Source organism: Coregonus lavaretus (assembly GCF_964263955.1).
Source record: "Coregonus lavaretus genome assembly, chromosome: 3".
NCBI lineage: Eukaryota > Metazoa > Chordata > Actinopteri > Salmoniformes > Salmonidae > Coregonus > Coregonus lavaretus.
Window position 1 is genome coordinate 72,114,110 of NC_139990.1, and position 17,365 is coordinate 72,131,474.

Genomic DNA, 17,365 nt, shown 5'->3' on the forward strand with positions numbered 1-17,365 from the left:
GTGGAGTTGCTGTACCAGGCTGTGATGCAGCCCGATCTATGATCAGGGGCAAATATGTTTGGGGTAAGGGGGTCCGGTCCAGAGGAGGTGAAACACACAACAGGACAGTTTGGGCCGGAGAGCCTCCAGGAGAGAGAAGTCAGTGCACCATCAGCTGTTCCTCATGGGGCTCCGAATCAAACCTCCTCAATTCTGATTCGTCAGCTCTTCTCAACCTTAGGACAAGCATAGAAAAATAAAGAATAGAATGAGAGACAGAGAGCACCAGGGCTGTTACTCTGTGGGTAAAAAGACAGGGGACAAGGGACATATTAATCTGGTGTTGTGTGTGTGTGTGTGTACTTACCTCACTAGAGGTCTTCATTCAAACTCAGTGAGCTCTTGAAAGAATGGGGCAAGGTAGGGATTGAGAACAAATAGCTGGCTTCCTCTGGGCCATCTTGTCATGCACTTTGTCCTATCTTCAGGATTCATCATCTTGGTTTGATTCGAACCTACAGCATATATCCAATATAGTTTATGAAATCAATTGAGGCATTGAATGAATACAAATAAGACGGCTAGATACACCTACTTCAAACCCTAGCAAACTAATACAACATTGCTATAGCCTACACTATCACAGATTATTTGACCAGACTCAACCTTTTCCTTTCTAGCTGTGCCACCAAATGTTTGCATACTACTGGTAAAGTGAACAGGTTTAGCTAATACTGGAACATTATGGAACAATGTATTTTAAATTAAACAAATGGTTAGAGGGAGAGGCAAATGCTGGCCTACAAAACGATGATTAATGCCGCGCAGATGAGAGCCAAGTGAACCGAGTCACACAGGGTTGTGACAGCTAAGGAAGACACTCTGTCCCAGTGTTTTTCCCATTTATGCTTTCCCCATTGAGTAGAATATATCACGGTGACATCTAGATGGCTACCAATATTAGTTATTTTTTGTGTAGGCTGCTATCCTACTTGAAATACTGTATAATCCTGGGTGTGGAAAAAATTGGCCACGTTATTAGTTACTGCGCTTTAGGTCGGCAGGCACCTCGATACATCATGGTGCCCTGGTCATTCGCATCAGCTTTAGCGGCTCTCGAGTACGGCCCACAACGTGGTTTATGTGTAAAAGGCATCCCGTCAATCTGGAAAAATATGGGTCATCTTTTGAACTGCTAGAAACAAGCCATTTTCTCTGTAGTAATGGTGGAAATATAACTCACGAATCTGCGCTCAGTGTATTCTGTATGCACTCAGAGGCTGCGATACAGCCTATAGTCACAATATTCTCTGGGTGATGTTTTTCTAGGTCACATAGCTAGATATTTACGAGCAATTCAGAGCAGACCGAAATGGCTTTTGTCAATTTGTGCTAGCTAGCAAACGTTAGCCAGCTATCTCGCTAGGTTAACTAAGGAAACATGCAGTAATTCAACGTTGGCTAGCTATAAATATACTTATAAACAAGACAAGGCACCTACCCAGCAGCTGCTGAAAATACTCTTCCACTTCAAGAAGATATTTACTAAAATTGTCTGAGCTTCATGTGTCTCACCCTGAAACGGTCATTTGAATCTACAGTAGGCATAAACTATTACTGCAAAGAAATACAGTATGTTAAAGTAATTTTTACAGGAGGCTTCCGAATTACAGTTAATAACAGTATTTTCAGCATTTTACCCAAAATTCAGTGCAATCTACAGCATGAATGCTGTAAAACACATTTATGGTATTATCCTGTGCATCCTATAGTGTTTACCTGTTGAAATTGCAGAAAAGTATTCTAGTGTAGTCATTTAGACAAGTTACCTTGGCATTCTTAGGCACAGGGACTATGGTGGCTTGCTTGAAATACGTAGGTATTACAGACTGGGTCCGACAGAGGTTGAAAATGTCAGTGAAGACATTTGCCAGCTGGTCAGCGCATGCTCTGAGCATGAGTCCTGGTAATCCATCTGGCCCTGCGGCCTTGAGAATGTTAACCTGTTTAAAGGTCTTACTCACATCGGCTACAGAGACCGTAATCATACAGTCGTCCGGAACAGCTGGTACTCAGGGAAACTCCCCTTTTAGTTACATTTCCCAACGTTTAGAGGCCCTTAAAGAGAAAAGTTGATTGTTTTTAGTGCCTCTCCGTGCCACTGCTCATGCCCTAACAGAGCTGCTCGTCAGGTCCTGTGGTCTGTGCTCCGAGTTGTTGATGGCGGTATGGTTTAAGGGCAGAAAGATAGTGTAATTGACTTGAATTGGGTTTAATGGGCCTTTATGGGATGTCAGGAGTTATTTCTGTCTGAGGTCTCCCCTGGCGTCCTGGCTCCTCTCTCTGTAGGCAGGCTTGGCCAAGGGCCCAGTGCTGAGACTGTTCTTGTGTGTGTGTGTGTGTGTGCATGTGCATTTTCCTCCCACACTGTGCTTTAACGGGCCTCCCATTCACCGGGCACTCACCCCTCTCGCTAATCGTGCAGCGCCACTTAAAAGGACTGAGTAAAAAGTCAAGCTGCGCAGCGACGACCATTTGTCATTAAGATCACAAGGCGGCCGTGTGAGTTTGGACCTGGCAGCGGCGATTACAGGGTGGGCGGGGCGACTCAAAGCCCAAACGGGCCACAATTCCTCGCTGGCGACAGGGTTCACCATCTTCACTTCCTGTCCTGGGGTTTTGACGGAGTGCCCTGTGGAAGAGGAGGGTTGGGGAAAACGCTGGGAGCTTCTTCCTGCCGGTGCTCTGGCGGCTCTCCCGGGATGTTTTTTTGTGTGTAGCATGTGTGCTGGATTTAGTTTTTGTTAACCATGCTATTTATTTATGTTTTTTTCTTGGAAAGAGTTGTACCAACTTAGCTGTGTGAATTATAGGCTAGATCTCACATGTACATTTTATTCAATTTTTCTCCTAATATAAAAATTTTAATGTGTTGGACTTTTGGCAATACGAAACACATTAATTTCTTCTGTACCACTCAACCGCAGTGTTTGTTCGCTTGTCTCAGACTGCACACAGTCCTACAGAGTGAGAGTCCATGATGAGTTTGTAGTTGTACTTTGTGAGAGTGTGTCTTTTCATATTGCTTTCCCGCAGACATCAATATCGGCTTCTGAAGATTTTCAAAGCAGCCAGGAATATCTATTGAACTGCCATCTGAAAAGATGTAGCGTGTGGCGGTGCAATATTGGCAGGTCTTGGGCGATAATAGAACTGTCAATCAGTCGAGGTTCAACTGCAACAATTGATTTCCTGGCAAGTTTCTGTTAGAAAGAGGGATTTTAGCCTACAACCGTGTCTATATGAGTGGACCCAGTGACCGAGTCAGAGTTGGACTGAGTGGGTCTTGCCTGAGACTGTGCCACTGGGTTAGCTGGCTGGGCTAGCTGTATGTTGGTTGGTGGTAGTGTGGTTGGGACCGGAGCGTAGGCTGCATGGCCTGGGGCTCCGAGGCAGAGTAGAGCGAAGCTGAGCGCTGCTCATTATGTTGGGTGTGTATGGGAACGCCTGTAAACATGACAGTCCCTCTCCGGCGAGCAGGCCCGGGTTAATGACAGCCCTGCAGCACAATGAGCAGTAAGGTGCAGCCACCGCTGTCACCACCCAACCGCCAGGACCTTCCTCCTCCCAGGCCGGGAAGTGACAGACCAAGAGTGGACATTAACCCCTCTGTCCCACCTATTGAAATAGAATACCTACAATGGACATCCATTCAATTCCATTTTTATTTTCTCACGCTCCATCTTGCCGCCCTCTTTCTGCCTTCCCTTCCTTCCCCCTCTTCTCTCTCCCCTTTCATCCCTCTCTTTTAAGTCTTCCATATGTTCCAGAGAGGACGTTAACCTCTTTCCCACCATACACCACTCTGACTCTCTCTGCTCTCCTCCTTTCTGCTCTCCCTCATCCACCCGACTGACTCTGGGTTGTCACCATCCACCCAACTATGTCTACCTGCTACACTCCTCCAACCACTTCTGCCTTTCATCCCTTCTCTCAGATGTCCCTTCCTTTTCCCTCTCCTCTTTCACGCTTCCTTTCCCCTTATTAAAATGTATCAAAATGTCCCCCTTTACCTTCTGGTCTTCCTCTTCTCTCTTTTCACTCTTTCATAGAGGAGGTGGAGGAGAGATTTATCTTACAGCCTCCTAGCTCCGTACTCATCGTCTCAGAGGTTTTTGAAAGTTCTAATTGAGTCTTGATTACACGCGTCACACACACATACACACTCATCCACTCTTCCTCTCCTCCTCATCTCCCTCTCCTTCTCTGTCTGCTCTCTTTCTTACACACACACACACACACACACACACACAGACACACACACACACACACACACACACACAGACACACTGACTCATCAGGCCACCGTCCAAGTAGTGAAATCGTAGCAATAAAATTGACATTATGACATTGGGTCCAAGTTCACCAACATGAAAGACTGGTTTTGATGAGTGAAATAAATAGGTAGTGTGCTTCTGAAAAAGGGTCACTGGCTGCTCTGAAGAGGAAGAGTCGGGGTTAAAGGTCCGGCCACAATTACTATGTTTGAGTAAATTAGTACTACTGTCAGATTGTGTGTGTGTGTTTGCCAATGTGTGTGTGTCTGGCCCATCCCTGTCCCCTGGGTGAGGCAGTGATTTGAGATGAGTGAGTAGGACAGTGCCAGTGTTGAGGTCAGCAGTATAAGCTGAGGTCTGACAGCAGCCGCCATGGTATTTGCCCTTTTTAAAAGCGCTGTGTGCCAGACACTGAGAGAGCGAGAAAGACAGAACACTGATAATGGAACACTAAGAAAAGAGACAGAAGGAAGATGGACAGACAGACACGGACGGATGGACAGACACGGACGGACAAACGGACAGACACGGACGGCCATACAGACACGGATGGACAGACAGACCGACACACGGACAGACAGCCGGAGGACAGACCGACACGGACAGACAGACAGAGGACAGAAAGACGGACGGAAGACACACACAGACGGACAGATGGAAGACACAGACGGACAGATGGAAGACACAGATGGACAGACACGGACAGAAGACGGACAAACACGGACAGACACGGACAGACGGAAGACACGGACGACACAGACACACGGAAGACGCGGCCAGACGGCAGACTCGGCCAGACGGCAGACTCGGCCAGACGGCAGACGCGGCCAGACGGAAGACGCAGACAGACGGAAGACGCGGACAGACGGAAGACGCGGACAGACGGACACAGGAAGACGCGGACAGACGGACACAGGAAGACACAGACAGACACAGGAAGACACAGACAGACACAGGAAGACGCAGACAGACGGAAGACGCAGACAGATACAGGAAGACACAGACAGACACAGACACGCAGACAGACGGAAGACGGAAACAGACGGAAGATGCAGACACGCAGACAGACGGAAGACGCGGACAGACAGACGGAAGACGCGGACAGACAGACAGACGGAAGACGCGGACAGACAGACCGACTGAAGACGCGGACAGACAGACAGACGGAAGACGCGGACAGACAGACGGAAGACACGACTGAAAACGGGTAGAAGGAAAATGGACAGAATGTAAACAGACTGACGGAAGGAAGGCAGACAGACAGAAAACAGAAGGAAGACAGACGGACGTATTAGAGAGGTTGAGAGAAAAGTAGAGATCAGATTCTAGATTCTAGTAGAGACCGTTTCTTCTCCATATTTTTTTGTCTGTCCCACAAAATCTTCTTCCAAAAGGATAAGCAGTGATTTATAGCTTTAAACGGTCTAGCTCACAATAAAATGTAAGTTTCTTCATAACAGAATATTGCTGGGTATGATCTAGCATTTGAGGCAAGAGATCTGGGAGCTGGAATAATCCTCAGTTTGAATCTGATAGTGTTTATTTTATTACATTTTTGTGACTATTAATAAGAGTGTGATCTCACATAATCTTGGCCCAAGCCTCACCTGGCTCTCATATTCCTATTTAGACCACATAGTCCAACATTTTGGGCACCCCTGCTTTACATTCAGTAATACCCCTGTGGTGTGGTCCAGACGTGAATAGCTACATTTTCTCTTGTCTATTATTGTCACCGCATGCACTGGAATCACAGTCAAAATCACACACCAGAATACCGGTTGGTAATTCTATCTCACGATATTGAAATAACAGCGCAGCCTCCTTTGTCAGAAGCATCTGAAGAATGTGCTTGTGTTGGAGTATGGTGTGCAGCTCCACTCCTGGCACGAGCTGAGGTAGAGGCAGGGGTGAAGTGAAACGCTTATTTAAACACAATCTGTGTGTGTGTGAGACAACAAGCAGGAGGAATGGGTTCAATTTAGCTGCAGGGTGTGGCAGGGAATTGGGCGGTAGCCTCACTTATTCACTCTACCTGTGAGTCATATTCCGTAACATGTCACACCATGATATTGGGGCGGCAGGTAGCTTAGTGGTTAAGAGAGTTGTGCCAGTAACCGAAAGGTCGCTGGTTCTAATCCCAGAGAAGACTAGGTGAAAAATCTGTCGATGTGCCCTTGAGCAAGGCACTTAACCCTAATTGCTCCTGTAAGTCGCTCTGGATAAGAGCGTCTGCTAAATGACTAAAAATGTCAAATGTAAATATTGCTGCCCTCGCTCACTCCTTGCCTGATTGGCTCTCTGCTTTACCTGTTAGCCAGGCACCATTACCCTCTTGTTCTCCCAATTTCCAGATCTTTATACCAAAATGATATAGCCTGCGATGCTGTGTTTTGCATCAGGAAAAGGCATTTTTTAAAGGTATTTCACTTTTTCACCTGGTAGCCAGTTACTCAAGCACAGTAGACGAATCTAATGGCAATTATTATTTTAAAGGGATGGTACAAAAATCTATTCCCGATCACACAATATGAGTGATTGGACAGTCCTACTCCCAACCGGAGTGCTATACCTAGAAATGCCATGGCTGTCAAAGCAGGCATTCGTCCCATAGGTTGACTCTGGAGACTGTCATGGTGAGATCCCCATATTAGTATGTGGTCTTTGACCGAGTCAGTGTGTCACAACCAAACCAGGGACCTCAGCAACGTAAACAAACACTCAACCAACCTCTTTAACATCAGAGACGCCCAGAACGCTTTTGGTTCTGATACTGTATCTGTGGTCCTTTGGTGTAAACAAATGTTTTTGGCACTTTCTATATCCATGTGTTGCGTATTTCTAAAGAATGTTTTGAGTGAGGTCAGGAGTCCCCACACCAAACTAAAAATAACGCTGTATATAAGCTGTGGTGCTTACCCCCAAAAGTATTGCAGATGGGGTATGTTTTGATACATTGGGAGTTCACTTGCCAAGTGGTTTAGAAGGTGGAGGAGCCAGGTGATAATTTGCCTCCTGTCTGTTCTAGTTGCAGTGTCACATGCCTGCAGTAGACCCTCTTGTATAGGGGAATAAGGGAATCACAGCTTTCGCTGTATAGTCCATTATCTCTGTGGAAAAAATATTCTCATTCCAAACCGGAGAAGGAATTTCACTCCACTAACAGCCATAGCTCAGGGCTGTACGTCCCAATAGAAACACTTCAGCTGAACCAGTCTAGCAGGTTTATACAGACTGGATTGATGGAGTTGCTAACTGTACTTCCGTCAAGTATAATTGCTATACCGGTATTTGTCTCCTAATCAAGAGTAGGGAAATAATCTATTGAGGATAGAGCGATGTGATTAGGAGACATGGAGACGATGGAGCAGAGATGGAGTTAAGGAGAGACAGACGAGGTTTGGATGAGATACTATACGATAGTGTTAGTTATACGCTGTGGTCTGTTGTGGTCTGTTGCATCTTCCCCCTCCCCCTCTTCTTCCTCCTCCTCCACCTCTTCTACCTCCTCCTGCTGCTGTAATGTAGGGTTACAGTAAAGCCAGATGAGCAGCCTGGGAGATGTGATCTCCATGATCATCCTGCTCTCTCAGCATGTCATCTAACTCATTGTCTACCAGCCTAAATCAAACCCCAGCAGCATTTCAAAAGAACACCTCCTACTGCTCTCCAACATCCATACCACACAAAGCCTGGCCATGCAAACACACTGTAACTGCTATCATGTGGAATCAAATAATGGCGTTCTGAGGTATAGAAGATGTCAGTATAACCCTTGCTCTGGTAAGGTCATAGAGCAAAAATGTAATCCAAAATTGTCATATTGCCCAGCGGTTGGAACCGAAATTAAACTTTTTTCGTTCCGTTCCACTGTTCCAACCAGCAAAATAAAGTTCTGAACCGGTTCGAACCACAAAAAAAGTACCGGTTTATACAGTGGGGGAAAAAAGTATTTAGTCAGCCACCAATTGTGCATGTTCTCCCACTTAAAAAGATGAGAGAGGCCTGTAATTTTCATCATAGGTACACGTCAACTATGACAGACAAAATGAGAGAGAAAAAAATATCCAGAAAATCACATTGTAGGATTTTTTATGAATTTATTTGCAAATTATGGTGGAAAATAAGTATTTGGTCAATAACAAAAGTTTCTCAATACTTTGTTATATACCCTTTGTTGGCAATGACACAGGTCAAACGTTTTCTGTAAGTCTTCACAAGGTTTTCACACACTGTTGCTGGTATTTTGGCCCATTCCTCCATGCAGATCTCCTCTAGAGCAGTGATGTTTTGGGGCTGTCGCTGGGCAACACGGACTTTCAACTCCCTCCAAAGATTTTCTATGGGGTTGAGATCTGGAGACTGGCTAGGCCACTCCAGGACCTTGAAATGCTTCTTACGAAGCCACTCCTTCGTTGCCCGGGCGGTGTGTTTGGGATCAATGTCATGCTGAAAGACACAGCCACGTTTCATCTTCAATGCCCTTGCTGATGGAAGGAGGTTTTCACTCAAAATCTCACGATACATGGCCCCATTCATTCTTTCCTTTACACGGATCAGTCGTCCTGGTCCCTTTGCAGAAAAACAGCCCCAAAGCATGATGTTTCCACCCCCATGCTTCACAGTAGGTATGGTGTTCTTTGGATGCAACTCAGCATTCTTTGTCCTCCAAACACGACGAGTTGAGTTTTTACCAAAAAGTTCTATTTTGGTTTCATCTGACCATATGACATTCTCCCAATCCTCTTCTGGATCATCCAAATGCACTCTAGCAAACTTCAGACGGGCCTGGACATGTACTGGCTTAAGCAGGGGGACACGTCTGGCACTGCAGGATTTGAGTCCCTGGCGGCGTAGTGTGTTACTGATGGCAGGCTTTGTTACTTTGGTCCCAGCTCTCTGCAGGTCATTCACTAGGTCCCCCCGTGTGGTTCTGGGATTTTTGCTCACCGTTCTTGTGATCATCTTGACCCCACGGGGTGAGATCTTGAGTGGAGCCCCAGATCGACTGAGATTATCAGTGGTCTTGTATGTCTTCCATTTCCTAATAATTGCTCCCACAGTTGATTTCTTCAAACCAAGCTGCTTACCTATTGCAGATTCAGTCTTCCCAGCCTGGTGCAGGTCTACAATTTTGTTTTTGGTGTCCTTTGACAGCTTTTTGGTCTTGGCCATAGTGGAGTTTGGAGTGTGACTGTTTGAGGTTGTGGACAGGTGTCTTTTATACTGATAACAAGTTAAAACAGGTGCCATTAATACAGGTAACGAGTGGAGGACAGAGGAGCCTCTTAAAGAAGAAGTTACAGGTCTGTGAGAGCCAGAAATCTTGCTTGTTTGTAGGTGACCAAATACTTATTTTCCACCATAATTTGCAAATAAATTCATTAAAAATCCTACAATGTGATTTTCTGGGTGTTTTTTTCTCATTTTGTCTCAGTTGACGTGTACCTATGATGAAAATTACAGGCCTCTCTCATCTTTTTAAGTGGGAGAACTTGCACAATTGGTGGCTGACTAAATACTTTTATTCCCCACTGTATTGTTCCTTTGTTCCTTTTTTAACCTGTGAATGTAACTCATTAAATGACTTCACTAATCAGTGCAGATAGAGCAGGCAAGCTAGTTGTTTACATGCGTGATGGACAGCCAAGTGTATAGTATTGCACAAGATGCAACACATTTTGTGGGTGGGGAAAGAGCGCGAGAGTGTTGAGGAGGAGGCTTGAAGCACTGGGCATCTTGTTATGACATGCATTATTTGAATTAAGTCCACAGAATTCTACCTAGGTGGAGTGGCTTCTATGGAGGAACTTTGAATGTCCTTTGAGCTAGCTAGCTAACAAGCTTGAGCTAGCTAGCTAAGAAGCTTGTGTGTGCAGAGCGGCACCAGAATTAAAAACACTTCTTACCTTTTTGTAGTTAATAAATCCAATGTGAAACGTGATAGCTAAGCCTATAGTATCCTTAACTAGCATTGAAAAAGCTCATCTTTACTCTAGCTAATTACAAATCTCGCTCCCTATCTTCTGGTTAATGCCTGTACATCAGTACAGTAGCCTATGCTTCGGCGGGGGAGGGGCAGGTAGCCTAAACACGTGCGCACACACTGGCAAAGATTTTCAGCTTGCAGGCAGACACTTGTTTTGGATATCGCCTCGGCTTATATGATCATTACTATTTTCTAAATAAGATAACCTTTTTTAACATTAAACCTGTTTTCTCTTAAGATTAATCATATTTACAGTTTTACTGCAATAATATGAATTGCCACAATGATGTTTGTTCTTCAAATATGTATAGTATTGGCTCTACTGCTGTGGACACTCAGGGTAAGGAAATCAATATGTCTTTTGTCATTTGGGTGAACTATCTCTTTAACAGTTTGGCCTGTCAATCGATCACTGTGGGTGGGATTGTCAGGGGAGGGGGCAGGATGTTTGTGAGTCAGAGTTGGTAGGGTTTCAAACCTGTCAATCAATCACTGTGGGTGGGATTGTCAGGGGAGGGGGCAGGATGTTTGTGAGTCAGAGTTGGTAGGGTTTCAAACCTGTCAATCAATCACTGTGGGTGGGATTGTCAGGGGAGGGGGCAGGATGTTTGTGAGTGAGAGTTGGTAGGGTTTCAAACCTGTCAATCAATCACTGTGGGTGGGATTGTCAGGGGAGGGGGCAGGATGTTTGTGAGTCAGAGTTGGTAGGGTTTCAAACCTGTCAATCGATCACTGTGGGTGGGATTGTCAGGGGAGGGGGCAGGATGTTTGTGAGTGAGAGTTGGTAGGGTTTCAAACCTGTCAATCAATCACTGTGGGTGGGACTTTGAGGGAAGGCGGTAGATTAGTAATCTAGTCAGAAAAACTTTGTCTGATCTTTCAAATTAATTTACTGTGGCAAACACTAAATCTGGTCTACTCTTTCAATTTAGTTTATTGTGGCAAAAACCTACGAATAAAGGTTGTGTTCCGTCAAGTAAATATGGATTCCCTGTTGAGAAACAATATAGAATTGCAGAATATATATATTTTTTAATAAAGAATGTCAGGGGGAGGACACCCAAACTCCCTGCCAGGTTGTGCACCCCCACTTTTATACAAAGTCAGGCGACCATAAATAGACCAGAGGAGGCTGGTGGGAGGAGCAATGGGAGGACGGACTCATTGTAATGGCTGGAATGGAATTATTGGAACGCTATCCAACACATCATACATATGGAAATCACATGTTTGACTCAGTTCCATTTATTCCATTCCAGCCATTACAATGAGCTCATCCTCATATAGCTACTCCCACCAGCCTCCACTGGAATAGACCTACAGGTATGAATGAAGCAGGTGCTAAAAATGGGCTTTGCTACAGCGAATGAAACAGTTGACTACTCCAGTTTCGACACTTTAATCAAATCAGTAGGCCTATATCAATATATTTAATAATACCATATACAGTGCCTTCAAAGTATACTGTTACAGCCTGAATTTAAAATGGATTAAATAGATATTTTGTGTCACTGGTCTAAACGCAGTACACCATAATGTCAAAGTGGAATTATGGTTTTTGAAGCTGTAATGTCTTAAGTCGATAATTATTCAAACCCTTTATGGCAAGCCTAAATACGTTCAGTAGTAAAAATGTGCTTCAAAAGTCACATAATAAATTGACTCTGTGTGCAATAATAGTGTTTTACATGGATTTTGAATGACTACCTCATCTCTGTAACCCACACATATAATTACCTGCAAGGTCCCTCAGTCGAGCAGTGAATTTCAAACACAGATTCAACCACAACGACCAGGGAGGTTTTCCAATGCCTTGCAAAGAAGGGCACCTATTGGTAGATGGGTAAGAAATAATAAAAGCAGACATTGAATATCCCTTTGAGCATGGTGAAGTTATTAATTACACTTTGGATGGTGTATCAATACATCCAGTCACTACAAAGATACAGGCGTCCATCCTAACTCAGTTGCCAGAAAGAAAGGAAACCGCTCAGGGATTTTCTCATGAGGCCAATGGTGACTTTAAAACAGTTACAGTGAGGGGAAAAAAAGTATGTGATCCCCTGCTGATTTTGTACATTTGCCATCTGACAAAGAAATGATCAGTATATAATTTTAATGGTAGGTTTATTTGAACAGTGCGAGACAGAATAACAACATGTCAAAAATGTTATAAATTGATTTGCATTTTAATGAGGGAAATAAGTATTTGACCCCTCTGCTAAACATGACTTAGTACTTAGTGGCAAAACCCTTGTTGGCAATCACAGAGGTCAGACGTTTCTTGTAGTTGGCCACCAGGTTTGCACACATCTCAGGAGGGATTTTGTCCCACTCCCCTTTGCAGATCTTCTCCAAGTCATTAAGGTTTCGAGGCTGACGTTTGGCAACTCGAACCTTCAGCTCCCTCCACAGATTTTCTATGGGATTAAGGTCTGGAGACTGGCTAGGCCACTCCAGGACCTTAATGTGCTTCTTCTTGAGCCACTCCTTTGTTGCCTTGGCCGTGTGTTTTGGGTCATTGTCATGCTGGAATACCCATCCACGACCCATTTTCAATGCCCTGGCTGAGGGAAGGAGATTCTCACCCAAGATTTGACGGTACATGGCCCCGTCCATTGTCCCTTTGATGCGGTGAAGTTGTCCTGTCCCCTTAGCAGAAAAACACCCCCAAAGCATAATGTTTCCACCTCCATGTTTGACGGTGGGGATGGTGTTCTTGGGCTCATAGGCAGCATTCCTCCTCCTCCAAACACGGCGAGTTGAGTTGATGCCAAAGAGCTCCATTTTGGTCTAATCTGACCACAACACTTTCACCCAGTTCTCCTCTGCCAATGAACATCTGAATGATTCAAACTTCAGACGGCCCTGTATATGTGCTTTCTTGAGCAGGGGGACCTTGCGGGCGCTGCAGGACTTCAGTCCTTCACGGCGTAGTGTGTTACCAATTGTTTTCTTGGTGACTATGGTCCCAGCTGCCTTGAGATCATTGACAAGACCCTCCCGTGTAGTTCTGGGCTGATTCCTCACCATGATCAGATCAAATCAAATCAAATCAAATTGTATTGGTCACATGCGCCGAATACAACTGGTGCAGACATTACAGTGAAATGCTTACTTACAGCCCTTAACCAACAGTGCATTTATTTTTAACAAAAAAAGTAAAAATAAAACAACAACAAAAAAAAGTGTTGAGAAAAAAAAGAGCAGAAGTAAAATATAATAACTGTAGGGAGGCTATATATACAGGGGGGTACCGGTGCAGAGTCAAGGTGCGGGGGCACCGGCTAGTTGAGGTAATATGTACATGTGGGTAGAGTTAAAGTGACTATGCATAAATAATTAACAGAGTAGCAGCAGTGTAAAAAGGATGGGGTGGGGGGGCAGTGCAAATAGTCCTGGTAGCCATGATTAGCTGTTCAGGAGTCTTATGACTTGGGGGTAGAAGCTGTTGAGAAGTCTTTTGGACCTAGACTTGGCACTCCGGTACCGCTTGCCGTGCGGTAGCAGAGAGAACAGTCTATGACTATTATTGCAACTCCACGAGGTGAGATCTTGCATGGCGCCCCAGGCCGAAGGACATTGACAGTTATTTTGTGTTTCTTCCATTTGCGAATAATCGCACCAACTGTTGTTACCTTCTCACCAAGCTGCTTGGCGATGGTCTTGTAGCCCATTCCAGCCTTGTGTAGGTCTACAATCTTGTCCCTGACATCCTTGGAGAGCTCTTTGGTCTTGGCCATGGTGGAGAGTTTGGAATCTGATTGATTGATTGCTTCTGTGGACAGGTGTCTTTTATACAGGTAACAAACTGAGATTAGGAGCACTCCCTTTAAGAGTGTGCTCCTAATCTCAGCTCGTTACCTGTATAAAAGACACCTGGGATCCAGAAATCTTTCTGATTGAGAGGGGGTCAAATACTTATTTCCCTCATTAAAATGCAAATCAATTTATAACATTTTTGACATGCGTTTTTCTGGATTTTTTTTTGTTATTCTGTCTCTCACTGTTCAAATAAACCTACCATTAAAATTATAGACTGATAATTTATTTGTCAGTGGGCAAATGTACAAATTCAGCAGGGGATCAAATACTTTTTTCCCTCACTGTACATAGTTTAACGAGTGTGAGAAGGGAAAACTGAGGATGGATCACAACATTGTAGTTACTCCACAATACTGACCTAATTGACAGAGTGAAAAGAAGGCAGCTGGTACAGAATAAAAATATTCCAAAACATGCATCCTGCTTGCAACAAGACACTAAAGTAATACTGCAACAAATGTGGCAAAGCAAATCACTTTTTTTCCTGGATACAAAGTGTCATATTTGGGGCAAATCCAATACAACACATTACTTAGTACCGCTCTCCATATTTTCAAGCATAGTGCAGGCTGCATGATGTTATGGCTATGCTTGTAATCTTTTCAGGATAAAAAATAAATGGAATGGTGCTAAGCACAGGCAAAATCCTAGAGGAAAAGTTGCTTCAGTCTGCTTTCCACCAGACACTGGGAGATGAATTCACCTTTCAGCAGGACAATAACCTAAAATACAAGGTCAAATCTACACTGGAGTTGCTTACCAAGAAGACAGGGAATGTTCCTGAGTGGCCGAATTACAGTTTTGACCTAAATCTGCTTGAAAATCTATGGCAAGACTTGAAAGTGGTTGTCTAGCAATGATCAACAATCAATACAAACAAGATCTTTGGTTTACTTTTCCGGATGCAATACTATTGACATACAGCATAACTGCACTAATTGTACTAAAATGTATCAAATGTGAAATAGGGGTCCCTCAGGGAAAAAGGTTGGGAACCCCTGTGTTAGAACATGCTACAAACTGTATTTGCATACTCAAATCATGTTCACCCTCTACCTCATTGTACATTTGTCATGGTACCATAATACGATGCTTGTCTCGTTGCCTGCCACATGCTTGCCTTAGACACGAAAGGCAGGCTCTTCAGTCCCAGCTGGAGAGAGACATTATGTGTACAGTAACCACAGATTTTGTCTATGGGTGATGTGTCACACTGTATTGTTCAGACTGTGTGTGTTGTGTTTTTCAGTCGGTGGCCAAGACCGGACGGCTGCTTATCAGTCACGAGGCTCCAATCACCGGAGGCTTTGCTGCCGAGATCAGCTCCACAGTGCAAGTAAGTGTGTTTGTGTGTGGTCATGCATGCAGAGGGTTCTATTGGAATCCGAGGGGGCCTTCAGAGGTGAGATGTGGGACGAATTGCACATGGACAGTAGGGTATCTATATCTGTGTGGTTGGGGGTTTGGGTTGAGCTTTCTCGGTTTGAAATGAAATTCAGTAGGTGTCATCAGGGTCAGGCAATAACTCTAAGCTTAAGAGGCACTGACATTTCATACTGAAACTCGCTAGACTTTGTCAGTTTAAATTAGTAATATATATTAGATCAAGCCAGTTGAAACTAATACTCAACCTTGTCTGTGGATGAATTTTTGCTCATGGACTGTACTGACTGTGCTGGACGTGTATCCCCTCTCCCTCCCTCCATTTTTCCTGTCCTCCATCCCTCCCTCCCTCCCTCCCTCCCTCCCTCCCTCTGTCTAATGATGATCAAAGTATGTGCTGTGTTCCCTTCAGGGAGAAAGTGAGAGGGCAGTATTTTTCACCTCCATGAGTTATTCCTGAGGTATGATTATGACCCTTGTCAGCAGGCGAGTATTCGCTCTTTTTCTCCTACACCACACTCAAAGGTGTCCGGATAATGGCATGCTATGCAGTGTAGGCATTACCTCAAGTAGATGCCCTGTGTGTCTGCATCAGCACTGGTGTAGCGCTGAGATGAGGGCCCTGGAATTGGTCCTTCTCATCTCCCTTGCTGTCACTCATGTTGTTGTTGTTATCCGCAGACCTGCTTATTGGTAGGGTTAATGGTCTATGAGTCATACCAATGTTTTCACATGTTTTGTGTCCCGAGGTAACCAGACTTATTTTTAGTCATGAACTAAGGTTTTAAACGGACCGCCATGCTCCATTGTTGAATGTGAGAAAGCATATGGTGAATATAACTATTTATAGCATTTAATACTTCGTTTTTTATGTGTAGAGCCATTAGCTTTATGAGCTTTGTGTATGATAAGGTATTGTTGAGACTGCTTTCATCTCGCGCTAAATGAATCCTCAACCACTACTGACATAATAAATTATCACAAACACTTGCACCTCATGTCTAATGTCTAAGTGTATCCAGGTGTTTGTCTCACCCCCCCCCCCCCCCCCAAGAGCAGGGAAAACACACACACACTCTCATGGCCTAGTTCCCTTGGCAACTTGACAGTTCTAGCTCTGGAGGGCCCACTTGCCCCCTGTCCAGATGGCCCAAGAGTGGCGGTCAGTACTGCGACTCGCCGGACTGTGGTGACTCACCCGGTAATAACTGGGATGTGGCGTGGGTTCCGTGCTGATAATGCGATGAAACAGAAAAGGCGCTAAAAATAGGGCTTTTAGTAGGAAGGTGCTGAGCTGTCGGACCTGGATCAAGCCTCTGGGAACTACAATAACAACGACAACAACAACGTATCAAGTGCTCTCAAGGGAACGACCAGAAAGGGAGACCTAAACCACCCCTTAGCAAGAGTCAAGAGCAGAGATGAAGACCTGCAGCACCAGATCTTAGAGCAGAGAGGGAGACCTGCACCACACCTCACAACCAAAGTCAAAAGCAGAGAGGGAGACCTGCACCACACCTCACAACCAAAGTCAAAAGCAGAGAGGGAGACCTGCACCACACCTCACCACCAAAGTCAAAAGCAGAGAGAGAGACCTGCACCACACCTCACCACCAAAGTCAAAAGCAGAGGGAGACCTGCACCACACCTCACCACCAAAGTCAAAAGCAGAGGGAGACATGCACCACACCTCACCACCAAAGTCAAAAGCAGAGAGGGAGACCTGCAACATTCAGGGGCACAGGGCGGGAATTAAGGCCTGTGATACAAATGGGTTACTACATTTTACATTTTAGTCATTTAGCAGACGCTCTTATCCAGAGCGACTTACAGGTAGTGAGTGCATAAATTA

At 44.7% G+C, this 17,365-nt stretch overlaps 1 protein-coding gene across 1 annotated transcript in view; it reads left to right on the plus strand.

The window, feature by feature from the left end:
* LOC311112181 (2-oxoisovalerate dehydrogenase subunit beta, mitochondrial-like) overlaps positions 1 to 17,365 on the plus strand; it is an 86,153-nt gene that overhangs the window by 57,835 nt on the left and 10,953 nt on the right. Inside the window, exon 9 of the mRNA XM_084155177.1 lies at positions 15,380 to 15,466. Coding sequence (XP_084011303.1) covers positions 15,380 to 15,466 — 87 coding nt within the window. The remainder of the gene's footprint in view (positions 1 to 15,379; positions 15,467 to 17,365) is intronic.